This window comes from Cynoglossus semilaevis, chromosome 9 (assembly GCF_000523025.1).
Source record: "Cynoglossus semilaevis isolate Cse_v1.0 chromosome 9, Cse_v1.0, whole genome shotgun sequence".
Taxonomy (NCBI): Eukaryota; Metazoa; Chordata; class Actinopteri; order Pleuronectiformes; family Cynoglossidae; genus Cynoglossus; species Cynoglossus semilaevis.
Window position 1 is genome coordinate 15,664,176 of NC_024315.1, and position 26,907 is coordinate 15,691,082.

The 26,907-nt window shown below is 40.5% G+C and overlaps 3 protein-coding genes and 2 long non-coding RNA genes across 5 annotated transcripts in view; 3 read left to right on the top strand and 2 right to left on the bottom strand.

Annotated features, from left to right (window-relative positions):
* Window positions 1-1,009: 1,009 nt before the first annotated feature.
* Window positions 1,010-4,375, top strand: LOC107989027 (uncharacterized). The gene is made up of 3 exons (XR_001760523.2): window positions 1,010-1,858; window positions 3,602-3,679; window positions 3,786-4,375. It is a non-coding gene; the product is annotated as an uncharacterized LOC107989027 (long non-coding RNA).
* A 104-nt stretch (window positions 4,376-4,479) lies between these two features.
* LOC107989025 (uncharacterized) lies at window positions 4,480-7,348 on the top strand. The gene is made up of 3 exons (XR_001760520.2): window positions 4,480-4,559; window positions 4,666-4,871; window positions 5,497-7,348. It is a non-coding gene; the product is annotated as an uncharacterized LOC107989025 (long non-coding RNA).
* Window positions 7,349-12,345: 4,997 nt separating this feature from the next.
* Window positions 12,346-15,453, top strand: kpna7 (karyopherin alpha 7 (importin alpha 8)). Its single transcript, XM_008317514.2, has 12 exons — window positions 12,346-12,505; window positions 12,579-12,722; window positions 12,798-12,883; window positions 13,314-13,482; window positions 13,555-13,654; window positions 13,733-13,815; window positions 13,915-14,001; window positions 14,096-14,272; window positions 14,368-14,601; window positions 14,768-14,950; window positions 15,016-15,162; window positions 15,316-15,453. The coding sequence occupies exons 1-12, from the start codon at window positions 12,440-12,442 to the stop codon at window positions 15,394-15,396; spliced, it is 1,557 nt and encodes a 518-aa protein (XP_008315736.1). The 5' UTR covers window positions 12,346-12,439; the 3' UTR covers window positions 15,397-15,453.
* A 147-nt stretch (window positions 15,454-15,600) lies between these two features.
* On the bottom strand, window positions 15,601-18,376 carry xpa (xeroderma pigmentosum, complementation group A). The gene is made up of 5 exons (XM_008317515.3): window positions 17,652-18,376; window positions 17,229-17,334; window positions 16,667-16,832; window positions 16,315-16,432; window positions 15,601-16,220 (listed from the first exon to the last, which is right to left on the bottom strand). Exons 1-5 carry the CDS (start codon window positions 17,926-17,928, stop codon window positions 16,066-16,068), a joined length of 822 nt encoding a protein of 273 aa, XP_008315737.1. The 5' UTR covers window positions 17,929-18,376; the 3' UTR covers window positions 15,601-16,065.
* Window positions 18,377-21,567: 3,191 nt separating this feature from the next.
* Window positions 21,568-26,907, bottom strand: part of LOC103384123 (solute carrier family 24 member 2) — a 10,260-nt gene continuing 4,920 nt past the window's right edge. The window contains exons 3-12 of the mRNA XM_017035139.2: window positions 25,852-25,887; window positions 25,470-25,581; window positions 24,677-24,685; window positions 24,429-24,503; window positions 24,281-24,319; window positions 24,098-24,177; window positions 23,874-24,011; window positions 23,684-23,773; window positions 22,279-22,445; window positions 21,568-22,149 (exon numbers count right to left, since the gene is read on the bottom strand). Of these exons, the coding sequence (XP_016890628.1) occupies window positions 21,900-22,149; window positions 22,279-22,445; window positions 23,684-23,773; window positions 23,874-24,011; window positions 24,098-24,177; window positions 24,281-24,319; window positions 24,429-24,503; window positions 24,677-24,685; window positions 25,470-25,581; window positions 25,852-25,887 (996 nt within the window). The 3' untranslated portion in view covers window positions 21,568-21,899. The remainder of the gene's footprint in view (window positions 22,150-22,278; window positions 22,446-23,683; window positions 23,774-23,873; window positions 24,012-24,097; window positions 24,178-24,280; window positions 24,320-24,428; window positions 24,504-24,676; window positions 24,686-25,469; window positions 25,582-25,851; window positions 25,888-26,907) is intronic.

Sequence of the window (26,907 nt, forward strand, 5' to 3'; positions counted from 1 at the left end):
GGGATCTGTGGGGATTTAGAAAAAATAGTGCATGAGGGTTGTTCATGTTGCCGACCTGTCAAGTTGCAATCCTCCTTTGATGTGTGTGTGTGTGTGTGTGTGTCCATTTTGCAGGGAAGGGGAGGTGTGTTTATGTGAGTCAAAGTGACTGCACAAAGATTCATGTCAGTACAACGTCCGTGTGCGTTTGTGTGTGATCTGTGAATCTGTGTGAAGGTGAGCCAGGGGTTCTCCTGACTTGAGGGCTGTCTGAGTGATGTGTGAAGGCCTGTGTGTGTGTGTGTTTGTGTGTGTGTCAGTACATGGATCTTCCCTCTTTTCTCCCTATTCCTTCTTCCTACTGACTGCCTGTCCTCTGTGGGGGTTTCCATGAAGTGGTTAGATCTCTCCTCCTCAGCAGGTAATGTTTTGTGCAGAACAAAACAACATGTTTATACCGTGTACATGTGTAGGATCGAAGTACTGCAGTGATGAGTTCATCCTGTTTAGCTTCTTTTGGATGGCAAATGAACTCTTTAGGTTCATTACCGCCAACGTACTGGATCTGCAACAAATTGAAAATTTGGAACTGACAAAAAGGGCCATTGAACGTGCGACTATTCCATTTTTTTTTGTCTGTTATAAGAACTGAAGTGGACAAACTAAACTCCCAGCCCTTTTGGGATATATGGATGGTGCATAGGCAATCTGCTGGCTCAGCGACTTGTCCCAACAACAGGTAGAGACTGATGAAGGACATTAGACCTGCCACGGCAAAGAGGAACCAGGACGACAGGAAATGAACAGTTGACCTGAGATTAAAAATAGGGAAACATAAAACCCCTGGATGGTTACCATGGCTAAGTATTGACATACCCTCTCAAACATTATCTTGTGTATGAGAATGCAGCCCTGTTCATTACTACTACTAAGAGTGAGCTGAACTACACGACAGTAACCAGAGATGCTTAGATACAACAACAATTTCTTCCACTGAGGAAAAGGCTGGAGGCTTCAAGTTCAAGACGACACAGGGAGAAGAAAGGTGTAATGGTGCAAACAGAGCCGCTGAATATGACTCTGGTCCCTGTAGTACATATGCCAGGCCTGTATGTGGCACTGTTTCAACCATGCTCTAACAGATTGACGCCGTAAGAATGTGTAGCAAATGTTTGTAGAAAACTGGAAAAGAACCTACACAGCTTACAGGTAAACAAACAAAAAAGACGAGGATAGCTAACTGTAGCACACCAAATAGCCAAATTAGCTTCTCCAGCACGATCAGAAGGAGATGGGGCAGGGCCGACCGTATCGCCGCACTCTGCTCTGTTCACACTGAGACACAGACACCAGAGTTTTCAAGCCTCTCTAAACTGGGACCTGTAAACAGAGAGCATGCAGTTCTTCACCACTATAGCTTCAGGATCTGTAGCCAAGTAAACAAGGCCACAGCAAACTCCCAGAACAAGAACCAGCAAAGATCACAATAGCAAACGAGACTAACAGGTTTGAAGAGCTGGGCAGCGCCAGGCCCTGAAATAATCCACACCTACAGACTCAAGAACCTAACTGCCCACCATTAATGCACAAATGAACCGACTGCTGACAGATGGGTCCCCCACAGAGTAGCTTACACAAGGATGAACAGTTCCTATTAGGGAGTAGTTCCATCCACCCACCAGCCAACGACCTGGCCATGCACAACATGGAAGTTCCTGCCAGGCATCACGGTGGCTAATATGAGTCGGCACAAGGCTCAGTACTCCAGAACGGAGTTGGTAACAATACGAGTCGCATCGACAGCAGGACAAGGTACACCAACCGCTGCACAGCCTGGACTAAGGACAATGAAGCCTTCCACTTGATGCCCCTGGTGCAGGTAATATTCAATAGCAAGAGAAAAATGTGAAAAAAGGACAAATGAAATGTCATAAACTGAGGCTAGAATGGAGCATGAAAGCAGTATGAGCTGAAACCAAAGTTGTGGCGCATCAGACTCTAGCAGAGGTCACCAACCTTTCTGAAACTTAGAGCTACTTCAAGGGACTGTGTACTAAGAGGAGGTACTCGTTTGATAAACACTAAAATGTAGGTAATTACAATGTATCAACCTTTTTGTTGACTACTTTTGTTTTTTAGAACATACTCCACAGGCGCTGAAGGCTAGCTAACCTGACACGGTGCTGCACTTGAACTTTGAATCTTGGAAAAAAAAAACAACACCAAAAAAAATCCTTTAAAGTTGTGTGTGAATGTGCATGTGTATGTTTGTTTTTCTCAATAAGCAGGTGTAGAAGTCAGTGATCTCTGCGGGTACATATATACTTCCACACAGGTGTTCTGTGCATGCACACACACACACACACACACACTCACACACACACCTCACATGCTCCTGGCATGAGTACACCATCTGTCGTCACTTTTCTGTGCTTGAGATTAATGGTGCTGGGTGAGTGACTCAGCTGTGATGAATTCAGACAAAATAAAAAAAGAAGAATTCTTAGGTTCTCAGTCAGAGACAACGATGAACTCATCCAAACACTAACAAATGACTCCAGTTCAGAGGCACTAGCAGTGTGTGCGTTGCTACGGCTGACGCTGATGCAAAACAAAAAAAGGGTTGATGAGCAGTGCTCCATTTTTTGCCGATACAATATGGGTTAGAAGTTTCCCAAAAGAATCTGAAAATGCATTTGAATTGGAAGCTGGGCAACTGTCCACCTCTGAGCCCATACGACCCAGTGAAGGAGTCGTCAGGGAGCATGTACTGACATCCGACTGAGGTGACTGCTGGCTGGCTAAAAATAGCTCTGTAGAGCCGGACCATCTGACTGAGTGGCATTGTTGCTAACTCGCTACGTGTTTCTTATACAGCATCTCTAATGCTGTAATGGTGTGGCTGTATCAGTTTTACATCTCTACTATCACAACCAAAGTTTTAACATTTATTTGTCATAGGTCATACAGCAACCAAAGTCTACTTTTTTCAACAAGCGTTTTAACATTTATTTGTCATAGATCATACAGCAACCAAAGTCTACTTTTTTATCCAATCCAATAAAAGAGATCCACCACTGTTCATCAGAACATTGCTGACTCGGTGAAATATTTATTTAGTGAGAGTTAACCACACAATGTATGTGCCCTTTGGAGGCTCCTCAGGTTTACTTCGATTAATTGAATTTTGTATTTATCTCCAACTGAGTGCCATTTCTTAACTCCATTAAAAACCTCCATTGACACTCAGCTCCATGGAGAGCACAGCTGCCTTTTCCTTGATCTCTTCAACAAATTCATTTGATTTGTTATTTAATAAACTCTTTATTAATTCAAATAAAATGATGTCCATTCAACGACAGACTGTCCTCTCTAGATGTACACTGACCACAGACCGAGCAAGACTTGTCAGTAGATCAGAAATTCAATAATTCTTTTTTTTTTTAATCAGCCCTCGGCATTCACTTAGCCTCTGGGGTACACAAGGGTACACACACACACACACACACACACACAATCGGACTCACACAAACGCATGTACAGGCTGGAAGTCATTAAAGCAAGTGGTGCTATATTGAAGTATATTGAACTCATCTTTCACACACTCCCTCTCTGTCGATAGATCACTCACCAAGCGTTGTGATCGATTGCGGAAAAAAAACTTCCCTCTGCAGAGCACGCCTCTACATCGTGTGTGTGTGTAAGTATTTGTATATGTTTGTGAACAAGACACAGGGAGAAAGTCTTGCCCTCTGCAGTGGAATTAGTAGAACATTTCTTTTATTCTGTCCTCTCATGTTCTTTAGATCTCCAGTCTATCCAGAAGGATGGATACAGATCTTAAGTTATGGGAGACTCGTGCCGTCCTACCCTACTGGATCAGCAGATCAATACAACGTCATTTGTGTGTACAACTGGGAGTTTGGTTCCTTCAACAATATCTAAGGCGCAGATCTCTGCTGCAACCTAATAATACGACAAACACGAACCAGACCAAGCCACGACAGCAGAGGTAATCCAGGCCGGATTAAAAGGACTGGATTTTTATTGACAAATCAGTAGGATTTTTGCACCAGGTCTCAACATGACAAATGTCTGTCAAATAAAACATCAATGCTTGCTGTTGTGGTGAGATGCCTCTCCCCTCTTCTAGATGTAAATTTAATTGCAGATGAATTGATTATCTCCGATTTGTGATCAATTCTAATTAGGTTTGCATTTTCTGTCCAAGTCTTCCACTGACTAAGCTCTTCAGTCTTGACCTTTTTGTCCTTTACTTCTTCTGCTTGCTCAATTTTTCCATTGTTGCCTCTTTCTTTGTCTGTTTTTTTAATTGAATGCGAGCTGACATTAGCAGTTGTGCATTATTTTGTTTACCCCGTATGATTCCATAGAAATAAGAAACACGATGAATGACGCTGATTAAGCCACACACACAAGCAAGTGGTGCTATATTGAAGTATATTGAACTCATCTTTCACACACTCCCTCTCTGTCGATAGATCACTCACCAAGCGTTGTGATCGATTGCGGAAAAAAAACTTCCCTCTGCAGAGCACGCCTCTACATCGTGTGTGTGTGTAAGTATTTGTATATGTTTGTGAACAAGACACAGGGAGAAAGTCTTGCCCTCTGCAGTGGAATTAGTAGAACATTTCTTTTATTCTGTCCTCTCATGTTCTTTAGATCTCCAGTCTATCCAGAAGGATGGATACAGATCTTAAGTTATGGGAGACTCGTGCCGTCCTACCCTACTGGATCAGCAGATCAATACAACGTCATTTGTGTGTACAACTGGGAGTTTGGTTCCTTCAACAATATCTAAGGCGCAGATCTCTGCTGCAACCTAATAATACGACAAACACGAACCAGACCAAGCCACGACAGCAGAGGTAATCCAGGCCGGATTAAAAGGACTGGATTTTTATTGACAAATCAGTAGGATTTTTGCACCAGGTCTCAACATGACAAATGTCTGTCAAATAAAACATCAATGCTTGCTGTTGTGGTGAGATGCCTCTCCCCTCTTCTAGATGTAAATTTAATTGCAGATGAATTGATTATCTCCGATTTGTGATCAATTCTAATTAGGTTTGCATTTTCTGTCCAAGTCTTCCACTGACTAAGCTCTTCAGTCTTGACCTTTTTGTCCTTTACTTCTTCTGCTTGCTCAATTTTTCCATTGTTGCCTCTTTCTTTGTCTGTTTTTTTAATTGAATGCGAGCTGACATTAGCAGTTGTGCATTATTTTGTTTACCCCGTATGATTCCATAGAAATAAGAAACACGATGAATGACGCTGATTAAGCCACACACACACACACACACACACACAGACAGACCTCACACAAATGTGAGAAACCTTTGTCTCTACAGATGTTAGAGGTGATCGTTATGATGTCATCCTGTGTTGTTGTTGTTACCAGCCCCAGCCACTGTCCTCACAGTCCCATTTAAAAAAACATACAAAAGGTATTTAATCATGCCCTGACAGCGTTCTGTCACCTGTGTTTCACAGAGAGAAAGCAATGAAAGAAAAGGACGGGGGAGAGAGATGGAGAGAGGTGTTTGACTGTGATGACAGTATCCATACCTGAGGAGCTACGGAGGCTGGAGGTGACAGACACAGTCTGAAAGAGCCACATTGTTTGTGTCTGTGCACAGAACAAAGTAAAACTATGTACGTACTGCACACGTTGAAATCATGAATGAACACAGGGTTACCAGGGCAACAGATAGCAGACTAAAGACACACACACACACGCACACACACACACCCCATCTGAAGATCAGGATGTGAGTGATCATCACATATCAAAGCCAGGGAGTTTCCTTTTCTTGCTGTTTCAGCACTTTTTCATTTCCCATTCCCATTTTCTACTGTGTTCTGAAATTCTTACCCTGTTCTTTGTTAATTCAAATGTTCCAGGTGCAGTAAGACTTGACACTAATAACGCTTTAAATTTTTTTTTCTTGTACTCATGTAGATACAGAGAGGAAACTAGTCCACTGGAGGGGTTATGTAACAAAAGAGACCAGCACACATCTGGATGTCTTTTCAGGGTAGAGTCGCTTTGAATTGTCCTGTTGCATCCTGACTGTGGCACCATCCAACCCGCGGAGACACCTGCACCAGTTTAATGAAGCAAATACAGAGAAAATGTGTTTTGGTATTGTTTCTAGACAGGAGGAAAAACAGAAGGAGGGAAGACAGAAGGAGGAAAGACAGAAGGAGGAAAGACAGAAGGAAGAAAGACAGAAGAAGGAAAGGTTAGATTTCTAAACAAAACAAATCTGTCTTACTGTTCAAACTGCTACTGTGTTTAAATTATATTTTATGCTCATTTAGTACCTAAATAAATATTTCATACTTATTTTCCAATAAGGCCCTTAAAGTCTTTGTCCGTCTCTCTTTTTCCCCGTCTCCCCGGTGCATATCACATGTCCGCACTCCACTGAAAAACCTTTAGGAGTGAAAGACACCAGTGTTCTCTCATTAGGCGCCTCATTCACTAAATCCATCACTTGTCATGTCAAAATGCAAAGCTGTAAAAGACACCAAAATGATCCAAGCCAACCACATAACAGATCTTCAGAGCAAACATCCTCCGTAGAGCAGAGTAAACCCAAATAAGCCCTGAGCTAACACTGTCACCCTGCTTGCTGAGACGAAGGCAAGACTCACTGAACTCCTTTTTTTAAAACTCTCTCTATATTTACATAACTTGGTGTGTTTGGGTTCTGTTCATAATAATCACTTTTGTCCATCATAACTTCTTCAGCTCATCTTAGCACAAGAATCTGACTAAAAAAGTAATTCTAGCTACATGTTTAAGGAGAAGTTCATTGTGGGAGATAACTTGTTTATCAGTGCTAGTAATCTATAAGTCTGTGAAGATTCTCATTCAACCAGGTCATGTTATCCAAAGAGTTTCGTTGTAGGCAACTGGACTTCTTCTTGGAGCTTGAGAGACGTTTCGTTCCTCAACTGAGGAACTTCGTCAGTTTCTGGTTGATGTAAGAGGGGACACTAGTAGTTATACTTCTCTAGACCACTCCCTTCTCCACTGGACAAGGAGTCACATGTCAAGGTGTGAAGAGTTGTTATGGTCAGACCTCCCTAGAGACGGGTGACAGGTGACTGCATCTGATGGTGATGGGCAGTTTGAGGAACCACAGATCTTTCAGTTGCTTACAACTAAACTCTATGGATATGAATAATGAATTAATTTGTGAAGATAGTTAAACTAATAACACATTTAAGATTGCATTACATTGTTTATCCCATAATTCCACCTTCCATAAAGAATTATCTAATTAAACTTAATTGGTCTGAAAACTAAACTCACCAATGAGACAAATGCAAATGAGCATGCAGAACATTTATCCACTCTCCCACTAGGTGGCAAAACACAGCTTTAAAAAAAACTATGTGTTTCTTTATTCAATTCCTGCAACTAAATCAGTTTTGTTTAACTAAACAGGCCCAGATTTCAGAGTAGGTAAATATCTGATTCAAACTTTGATTCAGTCCTAATTTTTAGCATTATATTTCCCCTCTGTGGGATGAGTAAAATACTTCTATTCTATCTTAATGTAGGGTTTTATATCTAATCTAATAAATTATCTTTACCATATAATTCCTCAGAGACAACACCCCAGCTTTAACTGATGAGTTTGTTACGTTGCCTTTTACACACTGCAGTTGTTGTCTGGTTCTCATCTGAAGTGAGGCCAACTCCAGGCTTGTCCTGCCCAGCTGCAGTGAACTGAGTCTGGACATGTAACGGCAAGCAATTTCCCCAGCTTTAATCGTTGACAAAACACACACGCACACATAGACAAACACACACACGTGCATGCATGCACTCACACTAACACAGGAACAGGTGAAGAAGAGTGTGTGGTGTGTGTCCATGCTTTTACAAGAGAGTAAGTATGTTACAACACTGATGCTTGAAGTCAGGTGGACTGGCCCATCTGATCTAAGTCTCCTTTGATGGTGACTACACACACACACACACAGCAGCAGTTATACTGTATCTTTCACACAAACTCTAACCTGAAACCTTTACCTACAGTAAAATAATCACCAACCTAATTGGTTGATTTCTGTTGGTTTTTTTTTGCATTAACACATATTATTGAAATTGCTGTTGTTGAAAAAACAAAATTATGTAGGTAGGAATGGTAAATTCTCTTAATATTATCCAGAGGCCACAATCAGAGGTTCCATGAGGGCGATCTGGGAGTCCCTAGGGGCGCCCCAAGGTATTGCAGAGGAGGGACATTTCACATATTAAGTAATATTACATATATTATGATATACTATATATAATGTTTAATATATTACAATACACAATATATATAATGTATAGTACATATACTATATTATTATATATTATATATTATAATATATGGGGGTCTCTGCACTACAGAATATTGAAGACCACTGGTCTAAATGTTTTAGTTTTACAGCTGAATAACTACTGTATGATTGACACCTAAACAATTTCTGCCTTCTCTTATCCTGTGCTGAATAACTGCTGTATGATTGACACCGAAACAATTTCTGCCTTCTCTTATCCTGTAGAGCTGCATGGGAAAAAAGTAAGTGGGTCGACTGTGAAGCCTCCCATCAATTAGAAGCTTCATTTTTAACCCTTTCTTTCTGACCATATTCCTTTTATCCCCGTGCTATCGGACCCTCCTCGTGTTACCGGGCCTGTCTGTGGCTCAGTGGAGCCCCTGCACCACAGAGCCCCAGCCTTTGTCCAGATCTAGGCAGCAGGTGAATAGGATGCCCATGTGAAGGGCCTCTCAGTCTAAATACACCTGATACCTGGATCATACCCCCACGGCAACATTAACTCACTCCCCCAAAGACCTCCCATCCCCTAAAACTCCCTCTGGACCCCCCTCAGAGCCCCCGACCCAGACAGAGACATTCAACAGGAATGAAGAATGATATTGTTGACAGTATTGGCAGCTTTGCTCCAGCCGCCATCACCTACTCGTGTGTATATTATGTGTACAAAGTCAGACTTTTCTGTGGAGTCTATGAGGGCCCTGCTCTGTTGTCTGAGCCTCATATCTGTGTGAACTCTGTGTTCACCTTTGAAGTGGCATGCTATGCCTCCCTGCACCCCTCCCTGTCTCTCCTCCGCAGCTTTGATTTCCTTTCTTGTTGTGGAGAGTTGGCTGATCCACAGATAATACCACTCAGTCTCTTCAAGGCCGCACAATGGCCAGAGCCACTCAGGTGCAGAGCAAATACAGGTACCTAATCTTGTTTGATCTGTGCCATGTTTATCTTGTTCATTTAGATGAATGTACTGTTCAATTGTGCATTGTGGAAATATTCAATATTCAATTTGTAAGAAAAGGGTTTCAGATAAATGGGTTGCGAGTACAAAACAAAACAAACTGTTGTTTGCGGTACTTCGTTGGTCGACTGCTGCCCCTGACGACGTGTATTACTTTTTACTGCATGTCACCAATGTGCTGGAATGACACCTGCTTTGAAGGGGACGTGGATTAAACCAAGACACATATTTGCATGCTGATCATTGCCTCTGGCCTGGTTTAGGATCAATACAGTGAGAGCCTTTAATTGCTTTTTACTGCCTTCACAAACGGTCTAACCTCCACCAGGGTGTTACTCTCTTCGACGTGTTAATTCTCTGGGATTATTGCTTTTTTTTTGTTTAGTCCGGCTCTGAAGCTTTAAAAAAAAGGTTTGAGTAGATTTTATTTTGTTTGTCTGAACACTTTTTGACCATAGTGTGAATCTTTTTGCATAAAATATTTTCATTATAGTCTACTATGCATACAGTCAACTCCACATATGGGGAAAAGACAAAGAAACCCCTGCCAAAAAAGTTCAAAGTTAATATATAATAAGGTTTACTCATCAAGTTTTATAAATAAAAGACCTTAAAAATGCTGGTACGTCTGTTTGACAATGAATTTTAGAATAAATTCTGCTACGTATAATCTTGATCTAGTTATACTTGTGGGGACAGTATTTGAAAAGTGTTATTTTTTAAGACACTTTGTGATGATGAGTGAGATGATATTTTAAGATAAAGTTTTGGTTTACAGTTAGCATTAGCACTACAGGGTGCACTAAGAGTCAGTGTAAGGAATATACATTAGGAATAATAAAGGTTAGGGTACGAGGCCATGTAATGCATGAGGTCGACATGTAGTGCCCACAAAACACAAAGACCTGTGTGTGTGTAAGTGTAAGTGTATGTGTGTGTGCTCGTGTTTGGACGCAGTAAATGATAAATGGCTTATTTCGATCTCAGAGTCCTCAGCTCATTTATAGAAGCCAACAACAGGAGCTTTGTCAGCAGAAACAAATGATCTATCAACACACACCGTTTTCCAGCCTGATCAGAGGTGAGTATGATGGATTGGACTTGTGGTTTGTCTTGCCTGGATTATTGATAGGCCAGTTTTGGAGTGACAGCATGAAATATTAATCAAGTGGAACTAAATGTTCATCTGGAAAAGAACAAGGAGGAAAACAGGTTGGAAATGCAAAAAAAAAAAATAGTAGCTAGAAATATACTACAGTACAAGAAGTGGTGACTTTTTGAAAAAAAAATGTCTGATATCAATATCGTTTTCCTTTCTCAATGGAAATTCCCTCCATCCTTGATACATTTCACAAACACAAACGCACACACTGGAGTCTCCCCCTTCCTCTCCTCCTGTCCCCCTCGCCAACATCCTTTTGTGGTTTTATCTCTCCTGCACTTTGATATTTGAGAACCACTGACAAACGTGGTCAGACAAAGCACAGCTTTGTCTTCGCCACGCTCCATTAATATTTGTCATTATTGTCGAAATCAATGTTTTGCGTGCATACTTGACTGGGTTCACCTCATTCGCGAAGCAACACGGCCCCACACGCATTACTGAAACGGAGCCAAAATGGGTCTGGTTTGTTGCACTGTGTGTGTGGGTGTGAGTGCGGCTGTCATAAGTGCATGTCTCTGTATGTCTGTATTGATGCGGTTCTGCAGCACAATCTATACTAGTGATTTCCCATAGCCGCCTGGAGTGGCTCTTAGACACAGAAGAGGTAGAGAAGTCAGAGTAAAAGAATGATGAGTAAGGAGACGTGAAGGAGGCAGTTGAGTGATGAACGGAAGAATGACCAGTTCAGAAAAAGTGTTGAAGCAGCACAAAAAACAAAGTTACCGTAATCTCTGGACTATTGAGCGCACCTGAATATAAGCTGCACCCACTAAATTTAAAAAGTGTCCACGTTGTAACATGGGATAGAAAGTAGATAGAAAGTACCAACAGGATTAGACTATATATTTATGCAAATCGTGTTTAAATAACACATACCAGCACCGCTGTGTTTAATTCATCCGTTAATATCCACAGGTTTATCTGCTGATTCTCACAGGTGCCGATATCAGCAGATATTAGACATGAAGGGATTATATATTTCATTTATTCAAAGTGATTCCTTTTCCATCGATGTGTGTCATTAGACTGCACAGCGGAATTTCCTCTAATCATTAGACATTGTTCAGCCTCAAACAAATCATGTGTTTGAACAGAAACCCTCCACACCCTTCAGTGTCCAGATATGGAGGCATAGGAACTACTGTACTAGGTCAAAAGGTCAGCGTGATGAATATAAAGAGGAGAGGACAGGACAGGGACACGGACACACACACACACACAAACATACACACACAGTTCAACACGTGTCAATGGGTATTTAAAAGGCAAGTGTGTTTATCTGCAGCATCTTTATAAAAGCTCACTGTCATCCTCTGGTGGACAGTGTGACCTCAGTGTAACGACAGGGCAGCGGGAGAGCACATAAAGTCATCAACTTCGGTTTATTCTCACGCCCAACGGAGGGAAACACGCTGAGAGGAGCTGCCAGACCATTGTGAAGAAAGTACAATAACATCCTCTTCCATTATTTTTATTGAACTGTTTGACAAAGCACTATTCTAATAAATCCCATGAATGATCTCCTCCTCAGTCACACACACACACACACACACCGAACCACACAGGTCAACTCTGTGTGAAATCATAGGATTGCGTTTCTATTTTGTACAGAATTTCCTCAATATACAGTAGTGCACACGTCTGTTAAGCTCTGCTGCCATCTACTGTCTAAAACAGCGTCTGTTACACTGCACACAGACATCGTCTTTTAACATTGTCGTCTTTTAACATTTAAGAATTGGCAAATTATTTTCTACACTGTATGATTGTACAATTTTTTATTAATTATTTCGAAATCATAGTCAAAATCAACCCCCGTGCCTACCACTAGGCGGAGTCCAGTGCCATAGTTGAGTGAGTTGTATCATTAACAGCTGATCACGATCACCTGAGATGTTTCCGCTGCATAAAACATTCTCCTCCACCTCCTCAGTCATCACTTCACCACAGGCAGCAACATTCCCTCCATCATGCCCACCAAGAACGTGACAGAGGAGCGTCTCTCCAAGTTCAAAAACAAGGGCAAAGACCCGGCTGTAAGTGGCTCTTTTGTTTTTCAGTTTTGCTGTTTAATCGTTTTTACAAAACTACTTGTTCTTCACTCTGCAGAAACTTCGAGAGAAGAGAATCACTGATTGCGTCGAGCTGCGAAAAGCGCAAAAACTCAACAATTTAATCAAGAGACGAAACGTCACGTTGTCGTCTCTTCCAGACGAGGACGCTCTCTCTCCGGAATTCACCTCCAAACACGGGGTTAGTTCGTAAAAGGGCGAGCATTTTTAACTTAAGTTGAATGAATGCAGCTTCTTACCCGTGCTTGTACTGCAGGACACGCTCTTCTCCATTGAAGACATCGTTAAAAACGTGACCTCCGACTCCAAGGAGTCCCAGACCCGGGGTTGCCAGGCAGCCAGGTGAGCCGGAAGTAAATCCTTCTTTTAGCACGTGCTCCAGATTTGCTCCGGTCACAGGTGGTGGATCTCGGTTAAAGTTGATGTAGTAATGAAGTAATGTGCCAATGAAGTAATGTGCAAATGTCTTTTTTTTTTTTTTTTCAGCAATGAAGTAATGTGCCAAAAGTATTTTTTTTTTCTAGATTTATGATATAATGAAAATTATTTAAATAAATTGTACCTGTTGATGTTGATGTTACAGGTGCAGTAAATAATTATTTACTGCACCTGTAACATTATTAGGTTTATCTCTACTCCTGTAGAAATAGATCAAATAAGATGCCTCAAATTCACAGTCACACTTGTTTTGCAACAGAACTAGAAAATGTCTCTCAAATGGGCCCAAGACTCTTAAAGGTGCATCACTTCTCTTTTCCACATCTGTCCACAGGAAGCTGCTGTCTCAAGAGCGTAACCCTCCACTGAAGGAAATCATCGATGCCGGTCTGCTCTCCCACTTTGTTACATTTCTGTCGATGGACGATGAGCCGACGCTGCAGTTTGAAGCAGCTTGGGCCTTGACCAACATTGCCTCAGGAACATCTTGGCATACACAGCAGGTGATGGGCTCAGCTGTCTGAAGTCAAGTGTTGAGTTTTATGTTTGTAAATGTTTTAAACCTCTTCCATCAGGTGGTGGAACACGGCGCTGTACCAGCTTTTATTGACCTGCTGGCCTCACCGCTGTTGCACATCAGTGAGCAGGCTGTCTGGGCTCTGGGAAACATAGCAGGTAACGACAGTATGAGTGGTGCAGAGGGCCTGTCCAGTGGTGAGGCTTTTTGTTAATTTTACGGCATGTTACTGACAGGTGATGGTGCAGCATATCGGGACATCCTGATTGAGTGCAGCGTCATTCCAGCCCTGCTGGCCCGTATTTCCCCAGATACTCCAGTAGGTCAAATTTGAAAGATTAAGCCCAGCACTGTTTGTTTCAATAAAGAAAGTAACAATCCCAATATTGGTTAAGAAACTCTTGACTTGTCGTCCTAGGTCGGCTACCTCCGTAACCTGACGTGGACGTTGTCCAACTTGTGCCGTAATAAGAATCCATTTCCACCCTTGTCTGCAGTGATGCAGGTGAGTACTGACAGCCTAATTCTGTCAAATCCTGACAGGACCAGTGACATGACTGTTGTTGTTTTTTTTTTGTTTTTTGTTTTGTTTTTTTAAGCTGCTTCAAACAAATCACCAGTTGCTACACCTCAGTGACAAGGACATTCTCTCTGATGCCTGCTGGGCCATCTCCTACCTCTCTGATGGTGACAATGACCGTATCGACGTGGTGGTAAAAACTGGCATTGTTCCGAAGCTGGTGGAGCTCATGAGCCACGAGCAGCTGGGTGTAGTGGTAATGTGACTCATTCAGACATGGTACAGATTGTGGTAATGACCAACAAAGAGCTTTAAGTTGTCGTTTGTTCCTTCCTTTGTCTGAACTCTCAGACCCCGGCGCTTCGATCTATTGGAAACATAGTAAGCGGCTCAGACACACAGACCCAGATGGTGATTGATGCTGGTGTTCTGAATGCCTTGCCTGAACTAATGAGACATCCAAAGGCCAGTGTACAGAAGGAAGCAGCGTGGGCACTGTCTAATATCGCTGCCGGACCGTGCAAGCAAATCCAACAGCTGATCACCTGTGGCCTGATACCACCATTAGTAGAGCAGCTGAGAAACGTGAGCAGCATGACATGACTCTAGAGCTTCATCTGTAAAGTGTCATATTTATAGCATGTAGCTGCAGGATACATGTCAATTTGCAGAAAAAATCTACAGCACTGCAACGCAGCACACAATTTCATCTGAAATCGGACCCAGTTGACCAGAAATTGGTTATTTCCAGGGTGATTTCAAGACCCAAAGGGAAGCAGTATGGGCAGTGACAAACTTCACCAGTGGAGGCACTGTGGAGCAGGTGGTCTACCTTGTGCAGAGTGGAGCTCTGGAGGCAATAATCAACTTACTGCAAGTCAAGGATCCTAAAGTGATTCTAGTCATTCTGGATGCCATCAATAACATGTTCATGGTGAGGGACATATTTGATATTTGGGTTTTTTGTTTTGGTGATTTCTACTGATATTTATTTTTTAGGCAGCAGAGAAACTTGGTGAGACTTCTAAACTCAGCCTGCTGATAGAGGAGCTGGGTGGTCTGGATCGAATCGAGATGCTGCAGAGACACGACAACAACATGATATACCAGGCTTCCCACAGCCTGATTGAAAAGTACTTTGGTGATGTAAGTTGGTACAGTGATACTATTGATAGTTCAATATTTGGTACATTGAAGCACAAAGTGTCCTACATTTGATCAATACAGACATTTTTTCCAATTTTAAATGTAAACATTTTAAACTACTCTTGGAACTTGAACTTCATCTTTTTGTTTTAGGATGAAAGTGATGTGGTCAAGGTGGACACTACTGACGAGGCATTCGTATTTCAGTGCACTGAGAAAACGTTTGAATTTTAAACTATTCACTTGTCTTTTATTCATGTTGAATGGTAAAATAAATATCTTGCAATACAATCCTGGCTGAGTTGTCAACTGAGTTGGTGTTGTAACTGTGAAAGGGTTAAACACTGCAGGTCTAGAACTTGGGCTTTTTACTTTGACTCATGTTAATGCTGGACTAGGATTACAACTTTAACAATAGTTTACCTTTCAATTTGAGCAAACTCCTGATCAGTTGAGGAATGGTGTATTTTCTCTTCAGCACTGAACAATAAAACCTGGTTCACAACCTGGGGGAAAACAGAGTAAAAAAAAACAAACAAATCACCATTGATGACATGAACCATTATCCAAAAAGTGTCTATTTATAACAGTTCTCACAAATCTGATCCAACAGTGATATTACAGCAGACTGTACTACAACTTTTATATTATTAAGCTAAAGATCACACAAGGTTTGGACAAAAAAATCCTGAGAAGTTACATATTTCCAGCCATTAAGTAAATGTAGTCTGCTTCAGGATTTCTAAAAAAGACACTGAAAGCTACTTGGACTGCACATAAAAATTAACATTTTATTTTTGACAATTTTGTTTCAGTAAAAAAAAAAAAAAAAAAACATTTTCCACACGAGTTTCCACAAGAGAAAAGTCTTCATATGTTCCTGTTTCCTGAGGTTCCACTAGGTTACATCTTCTCGTAGCTGAGTTCATGTCCGCAGCTCATGCAGGTTTTCTTGTAGAGATCTTCCTCTGGGTCGACCACCTCCTCTGGTCCATACTGATGCACGTGAGTGCTGGTATTTGTGGTCCACATGCTGCTCCTGACTGCTTTGCGCAACTCTAAATCAAAAAGACGAAGGGGCCCACACATGCTTATTAAACTGAGTTAGCACTGGAGAGTTTGGGTTTTCTTTTTCATAGAGCAAAAACTGACCTTTGACCTTCTTGTTGAAACGTTTTTGTTTCTGCACCTCTTTGTTTTCTTCTCTAGTTTCTTTGGCCTCCTCCAGAGCCTCCTCTGAACCCCACACCTCCAGGCCTCTTTTCTCCACCTGGTGAGATCATGCAGGTTGTGTTTTCTATTCAGGTAAAGAATAAGAAGCCAAACAAAAACTGATAAGTCACACAGGTATAGTGACTGCTGACCTAGCTATATCATATATTACTAATTAATAACCACTTATCACCTGCTAACAGTCAAAGGACAGGGTGTAATGTACCACACACATGTCCAGCTATAAATGAATAGACATTTTACATTCATAAAAATAAAAAGAGTAGACCACCTGTACTTTCAGGTACAGCTTCATATCTCCCCAGCGTTGGTTGTGTGGGTTTTTCCTCAGTATAAACCTGAGTGGAGGCTCTCGTTTGTCCAGGTCACAGTCCTTCAGCAGGTACTGCTGCTTGGCTTCAGTCCTGGAGATCAGCTTGTGCTTCTCATCGTTGTCCCTGAAGAAAAAAAAAACAAACAAAAACAAAAAACGCTGAATTTGAGGTTTACCTTAGTGCAAGATTGGCAAGGTGGCATAATCTGACTGAACTGAACCCAAACCAAAGACAAAGTGGACTTCATAGAAAATAACCTTTCCTCCTTACAGTGTTATATTTTACTGTAAATACTACAATCACATAAATGACACTTGAGGTCTGTTTATAATTCATCTGTTTTAGTGACTACACAGAAACAAAAGTGGAACACTTTTGCATCTATTCTTCCCTTAGTGTTTTTCTAAAGTGTAAATAAAAACGTATACTCAAACGTTAAAGAATGTTCGCATATTTACCAATGGACAGAACGGAAAATGGAAAACAAAGAGTGTGCTCAGTGAGAGTGAGCTTTTGTACCTGCACTTGTCACAGACCGACAGGGCAAAGCTGTTGCTCAGGTAAGAGTCCATGAAAGGTTTCCCACACTCATCACAGACCAGATAGTCCGACTGAATCACTGGAGCTAAAACACAACACACACACAAACAAGCAATATTTGTGTTCCGTAAAGACTTTGTGTGGACAAACTACAGGCACGTGTATTTGCTTAGGACATACCAATAATTTTCCAATTCTTATCCTTACATTAACCCTAATCATAAATACAAACTATCTATTAGCAGTTACGTAAGTCCTAACCCGGATTTTAACCTAAATGTGATTCACGTCTGCATTACTACTCTAAGACTAGACTAAAAACCGAGTTCCTGCACCATTGGGTTACGGTCTCCATAACGACTACAGGATGTGAAGAACAGCAGATGACAAATATACACACACCTGGATCGTGCACCACTTTTTTGACATTGTGTTCCCTTTCTTTCTGCTCCTCGTCCTCGTCGATAAAGAAGCCGGCTCCAGAGTCGACGGTCTTTGACACTTTAGCCGAGGTGGAGCCCTCCACAGCGGACAAAGGGCGGCTTGCTATTCGCGCTTGCCGAAGAATTAAAGCCCGCTGCCGGTTCCTCTCGATCTTAGCCCGCATAGCAGCAGAGAGCTCGGTTTTTGGACACTCCTTCGGTTCTGGAGCTGCAGAGTCTTCTGCCTTTGTGTCCATGTTGCGCTCTTACAGCATAAGTAGGAATGAATAGAGTCGAGTACAATTATATTTCAGGAACCGATACGTTGTCGTTACAAAAGTTATTGTGGCATGGTTCCGGTTTTCTTCTTTCTTTAAATAAAACCTACTTCATTTAAGATACTGTCGCCATCTAGCGGATATTGAAAGTAAAGCAGCCGTACACTCTGCTTGGTTCTCTGTTCGTTAGTTAAAGTTGCTGTCTAAAAGTATTACTGTCTGTTTATACGTAAATATAAAAAATCCATAGGCTCACGTTAATTTAACCTCTTCACTTCACTTGTCACAGGAAGTATATTGTGTATTCTAGGCGTTTAAATATTTATAAATCATCAGGAACGAGCAGAACTAAAGCGGGTTTTATTTTGAAAAGCAGATAAACACCTGACTAGTTCCGTCAAAACAAACAACGTCACTTACCGAGTCTGGCTGTGCACAGCAGTTAGCTTCTAAGGTTAAACCACAACTGCATATACAGCAAGAACCCGACCAAAAAACAAGGATAAATACAAACAAATTGTCATTTAATGAAATGAATGGTTGCTAATTCAAACATTTCTCACATTAATTAGCCCGACTGAGTTTCAAAATCCCTTACGACTTATGTCCTTACATTTGTAAAATACATATTTAAATTGTAGGCCATCTTATAAACTGCCAAGCGCAATTCCAAAAAGTTGTTTGTCAAATTCCCTAATATATAAGTCGGATCCACTGTACCTCTGTTTCTGTGGAAAAAACTCAGGCTCAGGATTTTTTTTAGGTCACACAATGTTTCACCATTACTTTGTCAGTGTAAATGTGGTGAGATTAAAGTGATCATTTTAAACTGGCACATACAGAGACAAAAGGCAATACTGTAGACATTTACTGACACACAAGGCCATTAAGACCAGTGCTAGTTATATAGCAAAATTTGTACTTCAAATATGCACTAATAGATTGCCTCATGATGAGCTGCCATGTTGCAGTTAGATGGGCGGTAAACTGAGATTCAGGCAGATCCTTCGTAGGCTGACCTGAGGTGTCCAGTGAATCCATCTTACGTCACAGTGATGAGGGGAGGGGGAAGCAGCAAACATGCTTGTCTAAGAGGATTGAAAAGCAGATCACCTCTTGATAGATGACACTGATGTGATTGCTGCTCTTCAAAAGGTGATGGTCAAGTGTATTGACACACATATGTATACACATTGTATCACACATTGTGACTTAAACAATTTGTCATGATTGAACCCTAACATGTACAATTTAACGCAGACATTTGAACATACTCTTGTATGTACTTGCATTTTTATGTATACATTCATTTTTATTTCAGAATTTCTGGCCAATTTTTCAATATTAAGCATGAATTTAATAAATTTTTACTAACATTAGAAAATGGCATTTACCAACATGTCAGTTGCTGTTCCATTGTCCTGGAGCCCACAACGGACTCCCTGACCATTTCCAACTCAACCCATAAATGTCAACACAGCAGATTGTGACTGAAAATACAGGCAGAAACAACCAGATTTAAATCAATTCACAAGGGTGAGCATTTGTTTTTATTTATTTATTTAATAACTTTCTGAATTTGTCACTGTTTAAAGAGGGACTAGACCCGAGGAAAGTCTTTTTGGGGAAAAGCATTTATTTTGTCTCCGTATGCAGAAACCCCATCTGTTTAAACAAGTTTAATACAACATAAACAGATTAAATAGACATTTACTGTAGAAGATACTGAAGCTGTACTTTAAACACTGAAATGATAAAATAAAAATAATAAATTAAGTTTTCTTCCACTGCGAAGTCTAAGCTGTTTAGCTATAATTAATACACGCGGTCAAAACACCGAAAATCCAAGTTACTTACATTTTTACCTGAACCGTTCATCCGGACCTGGTCGAGCCGCCAATATAACTTGTAACATTTGGCATTTAAAAGCGCGCAGCAAACCTTTTTTTAGTGTCAACGTCACACGCAACGAGCGTGCGTTTTCCTACGTAAAGTCTGTCAAAACAGTTTTGCCTGCCTTCCGCTATATATTTATATATTTATATACAATTCCTTCCGGCCGGCGTTATGTTAGAGCGTGGTTGGCACAGCGCCATATACAGGCCTGGCATATGTAGTATAACGAGTCGGTACACCTGTGTAGCCCTAATGACGTCATTAACAAAGTAACAAATCCACGAAACGTAATGCAATAGTGATATTATTAAAAAAAAAAACGTTTTAAACTCCCAGCGCCTGCACTACTCATTTCGAAGACTTTGGGGTAGATTTCTTTCACCCGGGCAATGCATGAGAATAAAATATGATTGTACTAAAAAAACAAAAACAATTTTTATAAAATGTATTCAGAGTTTAGTTCAGTTTAAAATGACAATGGTGAGAATTTCTGTTTTTATTATTTTGTAACACAGTGTAGTGACTTTTTACAATATAATACATGAGACACATTGTACATGTATGAGTCCATGATTCCATTCCATAAACAGTGTAACTTTTTTTTTGCATTACGTCATGGTTTTAATTCATGTTTAGTAAAGCAGATCTTAAAAGTCTTCACTCAAACGCTTGTCTTGAACTGAAAGAAAATATTTTGTGATGTTTCTGCAGAGCTGATTTAAATAGGAAAGTCAACTCTGGAATAATTAAGCATGTTCAGGTTTGTGAACCATATGTTGAGTACAATACCAATATAAATACAAGAGCATTTGCACAAGTCCTTCAATTCATTTGCAGATTGTTTATACACATACACAATGTACATTTTAAATAACGTGGGAGGGAAAAGTCTGGGTCTGTTTAATGCACAAACATACACAAACATATTTGGACAAAATACAGTATGTTGCAATTTCTGAAAACATAAAAATATAAAATGCAAAACACACTAGTTTGGTGACATAATATCACGGAAAATGATTTGGTGGGGCAGTGATCAAACATGATGCAGCTACCTACAATAATAATAATAGTACAATCAATGTGGTTTGCCTTTTGTATGCAATTGTTTTTGCTTTCACAGAAAAATAAAATCTTTGTCAGTGTTTTAATAAATTATCAGTTCACACTTATCACTGCTCAATGTCGTGTCTGAAACAGTTGACTGTGACTAATAATCTTTGATACTGACAAAAAACAGTGATAAATGTTTAAAAAGAATTAAATTCAGAGCTGTGATGTTAAGGATAACTTTCCCAAAATGTGTGTCCTAATTGTAACTTTAAAGTTTTTTTTTTTTGCCTTTATGTTTTTGCAGATTTATGTTTTCTCTTTTGAAAATGTGTGTGAAAATATCACACTGATATTTATTATTTTCCTTGTAATCTAGAAACTAAAAATGATCATATATATACAAACAGTATATATATATATAATAGGTTATGTTTTCATGTTTTGTCTGTCTGGGTAGTTCTACTAAACATATTTTTAAGTCAATGAATTGTTTCTTCCAATTGTGTGCTCAAATGTAATTTTAAAATTTAAAACAACATCATCAGCGACTGTGAATGAGCCTCTTTTGGTGACACACATCTAGGTCTATCAAGCTTTGACAAAACGCTGTGTTCACCTAATTTGATACCCAACATCTGTCACGGGGCTGAAGAAAAGTCTGCTCCATCCTCCGTTTCTTAATCTGCCACACATCCTTTTGATACAAAAAAGAAGAATAGCTACCAAAATATTTCTCTTAAATTACTTACACACTCTTTTTTCCGTGTCTTTTTAAATGACCCTGTGGGCCAAGTCCATTCATGAAAAAAGAGATTTTCTGCAACTTACCCACCAGTCTGTACCTCCAGGTACCAGGTACCTACGAATGTTGTGTTAGTCGAGATACAGTTGCGTCTCAGGTGGTGGTTGTATATATTTATATATATGTGTGAATGTGTGATCCAAACAGAGTGCAGTCGGTGTCAGATCACTAAAGCTCCTTGTGGCGCTCTCTCACTCTATCAGACAGTGACAGGGCAAGTGATTATTTTGTCCTCCAGCATAACACTTACGACAAGAAACACAAAGTAGAGCAGGAACATGAAGAAGCCCAAGAACTTGCTCATTTTCCACTTGCAAGCTGCGATGGACATAATGACGAAGAGCAGCATTAGGAAGAGGAGAACGATGGCACAGAACAGGCCGTTGCTGCTCACCTCCACTGGCTTGAAGTCGTTGATGATGTTGTAGAGCAGCCAGGGGAATGGCAGACTGGGCAGAGGTAAAAGCACGAGCAGAGAGAGTGTATTTAATGTAAAACAGGCCCTCGTTCAAAAAGAATATTCACATATTATTCTACACACATATAACACGTTTCACTGTAGTGATCGTTGGACTCACCCTACAGTGATATCAAAGATGTTGGAGCCCACAGAGCTGGACACTGCCATGTCACCAAGACCCTTTCGTGCCACAATTACACTGGTGATGAGGTCAGGGATTGAGGTGCCAGCAGCCAAAATGGTGAGGCCCATGATCTCCTCTGTGATCCAGAAGGTTTCCCCAACCTGACCCGGAGAAAAAAAAAACACCTCAGGCTGGAGTGCTACAGTTTACAGTTTAATTAGGAAAGCCTTCTTCTTCAACAGAGAAGGTGTTTTCATTATCAATTAAAGATTATTTTTTTCATTCCCATCTATTTTTACCACCTTCCACAGACTTTTCACAGTCCTCATCTTTCCAGTCATCTAATCCCTTAGAGTCTTTCAGTCTTTCTGCTGCCAAATCTTGTAAGTCAACTGCTTAAGTGCTGTATGTCACAGAAAGTTCCACGTCTGCAGCCGCATTATATCTCTGTGTCTGCTCAGAGGAGTCTCCGCACATGCTGCTGCAGATTCTTCAGAGGTTGCTCCTACATATTTTTTCATAACATCTACAGCAAATCAGCTGAATCCGCTGCAAACCTTTCCAGAGAGGGCACTCTACATTGTCCTTTTCAGGGACTGGCACATTTTCTAGGCTCAAGCCTCCAATGGGGACAGACCCAAATTTCCAAGTTCAAGTTTTTCAAGTCCTAGTTATTCAAGTATTCATCAGGCCTGTTAATCAGATTAGTCAAGTCCAGGCCTCCCTCATCTCTGTCAGGTCCAAGTCATTTTTATCGACAGTTGTTCCTGGTCTTTTTTCCCAGCCAGTACCTCATCCTTTTTGTCAGTCAATTTCTGTTAACTGTTATGTCAACATGGCTAATTGTCGCTACTGTTAGTGTATCGTTCTTATTAGCCAGATGCTATATCCAAGTAAATAGATATAAATATATATATAACATATAACATCTTCCTGTCTCTCATAGCATCTCTTTTCTCATATAAAAAACAATTAAGCCACTTCATATATCTAGTAATCGTCTTATAACATTGGAATGATGTCATCAGTGTCTAGTTACTAATAACTAAATAATGTGACTGAAATACATCATCTCAGATCAGTCAAAGCAGTTTCGTGAATATGGTGACCACACAGTAGTTATTTGGTTACGTGTATTTTGATTTACAGTGTTTCATTAAATCATAGTTAACATTACACTGATTCGCTCAATTCTATTTGTATTAGGTGTGAATGGCCCAGTTCTTCTGCTCTGCCCTGGAATTTGCGCAGTTAAAATAGAGTGCTACACGCTGATCTGTTTCTGGATCAAGGCAGGGATTAGGGATTAGGTTCTTTAGTCACACATTCAAACAGCCTGGCCACTGAACTCTGACTCTGGATACAAAGGCTGCAGAAATAGAGGAAAATAAAAACCCACCTGGTGAGCCCACCACACCATCAGATAGGAGAAGAATGCAATCCAACAGATGGCCCCCAGGAAAGTGATGGGGAAAAACTTTGTTGAAGTCTGAAGATAAAACAGTGGATGTTAATCAATAAAAACCCTCCGTTGATACGGCTGTGATACCAGATGACTACAGACGCCTCTGTGTTTGTGTGTGTGTTACCTCTCTTCTGACATCGGGCAGCGTAATCCACAGTGGAAGCACAATAGGCAGGATTAGAAGGTAGGTGAATCTTTTTCTGTTGGTGTCAGGCCAGGCCAGGCTCAAAGGCTGGTCTTCATCATCATCCTCCTCAGGACCCTAAGAAAAAGGTCATACGTTTTTCTCACACGAGCGAAGACGGCAACGTTAAGATATTTGGACACGAGCGTTAAGACCAGTCATACCGCATCTCCTCCTGCAACTCCATTCATGGGTGGTGTGACTTCTACAGCTACGTTTGCACTTTTAGGCATATTTTTGTCAGCTAGAAGAAATAGAAATGAGAGAGAAAAAAAGTGAATCACTTCCGAGCACTGTTTGGTTAAATATGGTCCAAGAAATTTGAGAGAAAAAGTGAAACTTTGTACAATTTGTATTCTTCAAGGGTTGTGTCTGAGACAGGGCCGCTGTGTGGAGGAGATGTTTAACCCATGTTAAATGTCTGTGACAGTGCACCACAAACAAAAAGACAGAATATACTGGGTAACTAATATCAAAGGGAACTGATTTACCCACCTATACCATTAACGGCACCTTCTTTACACTTCTGCTTGGCCATTTTGTGAAGGATTGAGGCCTTCTCTTTGAAACCTTCTACTAAAAGAAAAAGTTGACAATGAGAAAGAATAGAGGACAAAATTACACCCAGCAGTGTGTGTTGTCAACTTCACCTAAAGAAGTCATTTAGAAGGCCTCATTAACAAAATCAACATTTTGTCAGCTGATTGTAAATCAAATATTACAGGGGGTCCTCGGTTTATGACGTCCTCGACCTACAGCGTTTCGCAGGTACATCGCCATCTCTCATTAATTGATTAAGAAAGTCTTTGTCCATCATTCTGACGTACTGCATGTACAGTATGTGAGGTCGGACTTATGAGCAATAATAATGCTCTGTTGCCCAGTAGGAACATAATTCTTACTTAAATCGAGGACCCACTGTAGCGCTACCAGGTTCTTGATCTGCAGACTTGATCTCCAGTTCCTTCTCATTACTACAGTGCTTAGGCCTGTGTCACTATTATTATTGAGTGACAGTCTTTGAAATCATATGTATAACTGGCCACCAACACTGCAGCTGATAGGCCAGTTCCAGTTGCCAGTGTATGGATCGGGACAGGGTGAGCAATAGGTAGATTGGAATTTACCAGTGAAAGGCAGAGAGAGTGCTGGTAGATCATGAGAAATTAAAATAAAAATATGAATAGAATATAATCTATAGTGTGTAGTAGTGACCATAAACTGTAACAACAGAATCATATTGTGGATTTAATCAGAACCCTGACGTAAAGATCACATTAGCCTGGGCTTTTTGAATAGGGCACCCCTAAAACCGTGGCACCATATCCAAAGAAAAATCCATTCATATTTGTTGCACATTACACCCTCCTCCACTTTGTCCCATTGTTTGTTTTTTATCCAGGTCTTTTTCAAGGCTAAACACAGACAAATCAAGATGGATGTATTCTAGAGAGTTGGGCTCAGGTGTGTTGTCACGCCTGTTGTCGTGTGTCTGGTGGTAAGTGTAACATTACATACCATCACCATCACCATCACCATCATTGCTGAGAGGGTCCAGTGTGTGTATCATGAGTGTGAAAATACTGTTCCTCATCAGGGTGTTGTGCAGAGAAGCACAGCTGCCCTCTCTCTGCAGCCTGGGCTTGGCCTGTGTAAGTGAGGTCACAAAGGTCAAAATAGTCATATGTGAGTTGTTGGATGTACACATTTCTTTTTTTAATGTTTTATTACATCAATATCAATAAAAACTAAAGGTCCATGCACATTTTACTCTACAACACACAGGGAAAATACATCTAAAAGTTGTAAATATTATTAATAATACCACTACTACACACTTACTGCATTTAGTGCTTAAATAGACGATACATACACCTTATTTCTACCATCCGGCTATTACTTATATATATAAACTTACTGTCAACTTGTTCTCATCATTCACTGGTGGATTAACCTATAAAAACCAAAAACAAACATAAACATCAACCTGTTGTAGATACAGTCATTTTCTTTACAGCTTTAACCATGATGTTTATGCAGACTTATTCGTGTTCCTAATTCAGTAAAACACAAATCACATTGTGTAAATATTATTGCGATTATTTTCATTATTTCACCATCAATGTTGCGTTGGCATTTTAATAGAAAAGACAAGAGATTAAAAATGTCTTTCTCTTTGTTACTTTGTTACTAAAAAAGAGGAACACGTGCTGGTTGTATAGTTTATATAACTCCCATCAAAGTCCATAGGAAACCCATGTTCCCTAAACTTTGGAAAAGACGTGGCAGTACTCTCTTTGCTAAACGTTGTATGACAATAGTCTGTATATTTGATCACAAAATTCTAATAAAAATACTTTACTAAAAATATTTAGGTAGAAAATTGTTAGCATTTTTATTAGCATACTTTTTGTTTGTTGTTTTTAACCACCGTTCACCGCATCTATTTAACAACAATTCTATATCATCCATATCTATCAAATGCACATGCTACAGCCAAAATTGTAATAAGATTCTTTTCAGCAAAACTACTGACGTTCACCCTCCTGTCGCTCTCTCACAGTACTGTCCCAGCAGTAGGACTAATCCACAGAGATCACCACATTTAGACTGGTTACCTTCAAGTCTACGTGTCTTTGATGAGGGTCGGGTAGCCTTACATGTGATTTTATGATTACAGGCATTTCAAACACTTTCCTGCACAACTGCAGATTGAAATTCTGTTGGTCTGTGAGGTTGATCCCACCACAACAGGTTAACAGTCAATAATGGAGATTAAAAACCATTTATATCTTGACTTGTACATTTATACTCTCTCCCGTGTACCATAGAAACTGAAAACCATTGACCTGTAAGTAAACTAACCATGGAACACCACACTTTTTGATTCAAGATTCAAGATTACCCCCCCCCCCCCCCCCGCGGGGTCCGCTCTGTCTTCACCCACGGACGCCTCCATCTCCTTGTTGCCTCA